This window comes from Alligator mississippiensis, chromosome 10 (genome assembly GCF_030867095.1).
Source record: "Alligator mississippiensis isolate rAllMis1 chromosome 10, rAllMis1, whole genome shotgun sequence".
NCBI lineage: Eukaryota > Metazoa > Chordata > Crocodylia > Alligatoridae > Alligator > Alligator mississippiensis.
Window position 1 is genome coordinate 2,923,109 of NC_081833.1, and position 6,000 is coordinate 2,929,108.

General features: G+C 42.9%; 1 protein-coding gene across 2 annotated transcripts in view; it reads left to right on the forward strand.

Moving 5' to 3' along the window:
• Positions 1-5,557, forward strand: part of MLXIP (MLX interacting protein) — a 55,475-nt gene extending 49,918 nt beyond the window's left edge. Inside the window, exons 17-18 of one of the 2 annotated variants that reach the window (XR_002090023.2) lie at positions 18-201; positions 570-5,557. Coding sequence is in view for 1 of the 2 variants with exons in the window: in XM_006257970.4 (XP_006258032.4) it covers positions 18-139 (122 nt within the window). In the remaining variant the exon portion in view is untranslated. Of the gene's footprint in view, positions 1-17 lie in introns of both variants that reach the window. The other variant, XM_006257970.4, reaches the window with a different exon arrangement.
• The last annotated feature ends 443 nt before the right edge of the window (positions 5,558-6,000 follow it).

Genomic DNA, 6,000 nt, shown 5'->3' on the forward strand with positions numbered 1-6,000 from the left:
TTGGCTTTTTATTTCAGTGGTGCTGAACACCCTTCGGCATCTAAGTACAACCACCTCCATTCTGACCGATCCATCATGCTTGCCAGAACAAGCCACCAAGGCAGTTAGTAAAATGAACAAAACAGCTGGGGACACCTAACAACCAAAGAAGATGTGTTGCCTATCCAAGAAGTGGAGAACAGACCCACAGGTCTCCTTCAGGTGGTGCACTTTAGAAAAACTTCTCTCCATCATGTAAGACATTGTCCAGGGCATACGGCCTCTGTCTTCTGAGTATGCAGAGGCGCAGTGCAACACTGTCTAATGTTTGGGTTCCTCTCCAGTGCCACGTTAGGTTCAGCTAAATGAGAATGCCAAGCTCAGGTAAATAAGCAGGCTAGAATCCTGCAGGCAGCAATAGATCTCCATCAATGCAGCATGCATAGATATGCAGTAAACGTCTTTATATGACATGCCTTTGAGTACTAAGCTCAGTGAGGTGTAACTCCTATATGACAAGGAATGATCTGTTAAAGGGAAACACACTTTTCATTTCATGAAATGTAATGTACTTTTCATTTTATTACCAGGTGTTCAACTTCTTTGTTATTTTACTTGAACAGTAAAAGTTGATAAACAGAGTGATCAACATATTAATAACCAAAGGAGAAAAATGTCCATCAAAGATGCAAAATCATGGTAAAGTACTAGAATTAAAATCTCAGGCTCTGTATCTACTTCTGTTCTGTTTTATATATTTTCTCCATATGATCAGCTGCAGGGCATGCTTTATTTCCTAGCAAATAAAGTAGCTAATATTTGTATTAGAATTTTTTCTAATGTAGCCATTGCAAGCTAGTAGCAGGACAATATGGTGAGTGCCCTTTATCTTTAGTTCACTTGGGTTCTGTACTTGTCAGCAGAGGCTGAAGTTCCACACAGGTTCAAACTGTGAGCTTTTTTTTCTCTTACATGCTGCAGAGCTGAACTCTCTTCACCACAGCGGGCCCCTAATGTACATGTGTGCAGATACTGTGGTTGTACTTCAGAGACAGAGACTGAGTTTGTGACGTTAGGAAATTGTCATTTATGTTATCACAGAAATTAGACTAAAACCCTGTATTTATAAACTATCCTTCACTCTCATCTTTTTCTTCGCTGGTTCTCCCTGCCCTCAGCATCCTTTCCTTCCATCTTAAATTCCTGAGTTTTAGTCTAAAGCTATCAATCTATAGTGCAGAGATGATGTTCAGCGTGAGACTTGGAACACTTCTTGTTTGCTGTCTGAAATATTGCACGGTTTTGTGATGCACCCCATGGAGCCAGTGGATGTAGGGCTTCAGCAGCAGGTGTTCTCCATGTGCTACTATGGGGACAAGTGCCAGGGGCAGCCAGGTCCTAATGTCCGCCTACCTCTGCCCCAGGGAAGGCTGTTCCAGCCCCCAACCACAAAAGGTTGCCTGCCCCTGACTTCAGTGGTTCCACTGCTTTCTGGATTGTAGTTATTAGGAACCAGAAGAATAGTACAGATAAGCCTCCTAGTATCTTCCCCTTTGGTTTCAAAACACTGATTTGAGATCATTGGGTCTAGGATGCCACAGTATTGAAAAAGGGAGTAGACTGAATTATTTTGACTGTATCTTCTAAAATGTGTCTGTGAAAGTATGTCAATAGGAAGCAAATCTTACTTTTTCTGCTATACAGTTTTCCAGGGGGAGTGGGGGGGGGAGGGGGGGGGGGCGGGAGTGTTGTTGAATATTACAAATCTGTCTACAAAATAATTACTTGTTTTTCCTGTCCAGACAGTATTTCTATCCTCAACTTTCTACAGGTGAGGTGCATAGGCAGAACCCCAATTTTGTATGCAAAAGGTGTTTGTGCATGCAAATTGAGAAACACATTGCTAACTATGTGTTATATCCAAATGTTGCACAAGATTGTGAGGCTGAGGCAGCTGTGAAAAAATAAACTAGAAAATTCAGGCTTAAACTTTATTGAAATACTGCGTAGAAACAGTCATTATTAAACAGTGAAGTGGCTTTTCTAAATAGGTTTGTAGCTAGATATTTTGTACGACGTGATAGTTAAATGAAAAAGGCAATATGTTTTGGGATTCATCTGAATAAGAGGTGCTGTACACTTGTAAGGTATTTTCTATTTATATCTAAATTCACCCATCATTTTATCAATGCCCTTGAATTTCTGTCTAGCAAAATCTTTAACCTTCTGATTAGCTGGGGGGTTTCCTTCAACTTCCTCATTTATTGGGCTGTCGTACTGAGAGAGAGATGCTTAGAAATCATTTGGCAAAATGCTCAGGGCTTGATCACTTTTTTTGTGGTACATTTCAGAGGAAATTTGGTTTCTGGGTGCTGTTTTTAATATGTTTTCTAAATGATGCTGTCTCCTATCTGCTTTGCAGATACTATCTCAACCTGTAGTAAATCAGAGGTAATTATAATTCTTTTTGTCTAGAAGTCTATGAAAAGCTTTTCAATAATTGCATCACTCATCAGATTAAAATTGGAGAGACGAGGTTTATTTTTAGTGACTGGAGAAGTGGACTCTCAGCATTTCTGCTTTGCATGCCAAGATCTGCTCTCTTATTCGTTCTTTTTTTAATTAAAAAATGCTTGGCAGGCAGAAGGGGAAGAAGGTGTAGGAGGATGAGAGTTGAGAAAAAGTACTTTTAACCATTACCGAAAATGATCCAGCTTTCCAAAGTCTCTGATTTGAACGTGACGATTCTCAATGGTGCTTTTTTTGAAAACACAGGAAAAGGGAGGTTGTGCCTCAGCAGGGTACAGGTTCTAGGTACTGTCATGAAAGGAGCTTGACCCCAGTATGTATTAATTACAGCTAAGAGGAATTGTGTATTGGAAGCTTTGACTTCATTAGTCTTTTCTCCAGTTAAGGGGTTTAAAATACATTTTTCAAAAGATGTGTTTCTGTTCAGACTGGTATTTTACAGCAGGGGTGCTCAGCCTACAGCCCATGGGCCAAATGTGCCCCATAGAGCCATTGCTTCTGGCTGGCAGGGCTCTCCACAGGTCAAGAAACTTGGCAATGGGGTAGCAGTGGCAATTAATACCGCCATCACTCCCTGGCTGCCAAATTCCAAAGCCTGTTGGCCAGATTAGAGCCAAACCATGCCCCGTTCCCCCACATAGGGCCAGACCAGGCCACGCTCCCTTCCCCACACTCAGCTGGATTGGGGCTGGGCCATACCCCCTCCCTCTGCATGGGTGGATCGGGGCCGGGCTGCCCCCCCACCCCCTCCATGCAGCAGGATGGGACCCCAGTGCACCCCCACTAGGTCCCGGATCAGGACCACTGGCCAGATCTGGCTTGCAGATGGACTGGGCACTGTCCATCCAGTCCACCGGGCAAAAAGTTTGAGCACTACTGTTTTACAGTATTAACTAGTCCTAAATTGAATCTGCAAGGCACCAAGAAGGGCCAGTCTTGCAGCTAGAGCCCACTGTCTGTCTGCTGTTTACAAAGAATTTCAAGTGGCAGTCACCACCTACCTCGCCGTCAGTGGATCTGTGCTGGGAGTTTCCGTCAGAAAGAATCCAGAGTGCAGAGATTCTTAGATTCCCTAATAACAAGACTCGAGTCATGCTTTAGTCAAGCTGAAATTAGTGGGACACATTACAAAGTGGTCAGTGAGCGAAATATAATGGCCTAGGAGATGTAGGAGGTCAGACATGATGGTCCCTGCTCGTCTTCAATTCTAAATCGGGGGAACTTCATGCATTAGAAGATGTAGGTTCGAAGGCTCATGTATTTCTTGCCAATAGCATGAGTACAGGGAGCAAAAAACATCTGAAATTAAGGGAGAAGCCGCAAGAGGATGAAGATAAAGGGCTCCTCTGGGCAGTACGGTTGCCTCACCAAACCAGAGGGATTTCCCTGTCGGAGAACAGTGCTGGTCCTGCTGGCAGGTTCTGTCAGGCTGCTGGAAGGGAACCCTTGGGGGAAATGTTGAAGTTTGGATCGTCCGCCTGAGTCTGCCTGCTCTCTGGAGGTGTCCCAAGTACCCTAAGATTTTTGCCCTGCCATTGAGTACCATAGGTGTGATGTGTCCTGATCCAGCCATTCCTCCTTCCAAGAGGAAGTTCCATGGAAAACCCAGTGAGAAGGAGATTGTGGTCTTCCTGTGCCTTGTGTGAGCAGCCAGATTTGTAAAGTGCAGTGACATTTTCTATAGGACCAACTGTACATCTGTGAGAGACGATGGCTTTCGGGTACAAAATGACTTTCCTTAGGTCTGCGTGCCCCGTTTGGTTATTTTCTGGAAATAAGAACAAAAAAACCCCCAAACTAGCAAAACCCCAGTGTGACTAGGCAGCATCTTTGTTTCTAGATCTCTGCATCTGCAAGCGCTTGAAAAGGCAAAGGCCAAATAGATCACTGCTTAGCAATCTCTGATTGTCTCTCGTCAGTTGATTCGCATTGCAGTGTCAGCGTTCGACATTCCAGTACATGTTAGGTGTTGTCAAAAACTAAACCTCCTCACTGAGATCAGGCAGGGGTTGAGAGTGGTTTACAGTATTCGGGGCAGGGAGATGTGGTATAACTGCAGAAATGTTCCGTGGTATGAAACTTTTGTAGTCCAGAATACTTGGAAATGGTTTCATCTTTCCTATTTGTTCCTGGGATGGTTAATTCTTCCCTTGGTAGCAACTTCAAAGAAGAACATTATTGTCCAACCTCATGACGGTTTTGAATTATTTTTCTGTTACCTACAGCTAGCTTGCAGTCCCTGCTGCCACATTTGATCATGCACCCTGATAGCACAGTAAAGTGATTGAAATAAAAATGTCATTAAATCACATGGTCTTAGGGACCCAATACTGCCAGTCACTGAGTGCCCTTAACTCCTGTTGACTTGAATCAGATTTTTGACTGGGTAAAGTCTGTAGGATTTGGCCCATCACACTCCCCCAATAATTTGTGTTCAGTGTAGATTTGCGTGCTGCAGCAAGAGCCTAACCCATTTCCCACTGACTTTGGTTAAGGCTCTACATCACCATTTTTCCTGTTCATTAAACATAGTTTGTGCTATGTTATAAGGCTAGAGCAGAGTGGTGGTATACAAGTAGTTTTATATGGATACAGTGAACCTGATATTATGGTATTAAAAAGTGGCGTACCAAGGTATTTCATATAATGACTTGTGGCTGTTATTTGAATCACTTTTCTATCTAAACTCCTTTAAGCACAACTTATGAATAAGCAAGAATAAAGCTTTGAAAATGAAGAAATTAAGGTCAGAAGCAGACCTTCTCCTTTTTAACGGTTTGTTGAACAAATTGCTTCTTTTGCTTTCATAACAGCTTGAGGTTCATTTTAAATGAATCGATTTGATTTTTGTTATATAAAAGTTTGGAAGAATGAGGAATTGAGATGTGCTCTTGCTTCAGCCTTGTTGTATAAGGTTTTCTGTTCTCTTGCATGACACAACCTCTGTCGTGCTGCTGATATGTAGCACTTTTCAAGTAGATCTGTTAAACTGTGCAATGCATTTTTTATATTTACTACCAAAATAATAAATGTTATTTTTTGGAAGAAACTCTGCCTGTATTGCTTTTTCTGCACATTTGCAGCACTTTATAAAGAGCTAGGACTCAGCTTGGAAAGGGAGAGGGAATAGGTAGCGGCATACTTCCACTTCCATAATGAAAGCTCTGGCCACATGAAAAACCACTCTCGACAAACTGAATCTTGTTGAAACATGGTCATGCTCCCTTGGTTCCTTGGGCTGTGCTGCCAGCCAGCAGGATTCGGATGCATTCCTCAGCTCTGCTGGATTGCTCTCACTTGGCTTCCTCTCTGTGAAGTTTATAAGCTTCCCTGGGCTTCTGGAGTTTTGGTATTTTCCTTGGGCTTGCGGGCTTGATTGATGGTTCCATAATAGGCTGCCATGCAGCTGTGGGGGAGAGACCTGGGCTCTCTTCTGGTTCATGTGTGGGGCTGTGAATTTAAATTCTAGTTAGCTACACTCATGGAAATCCA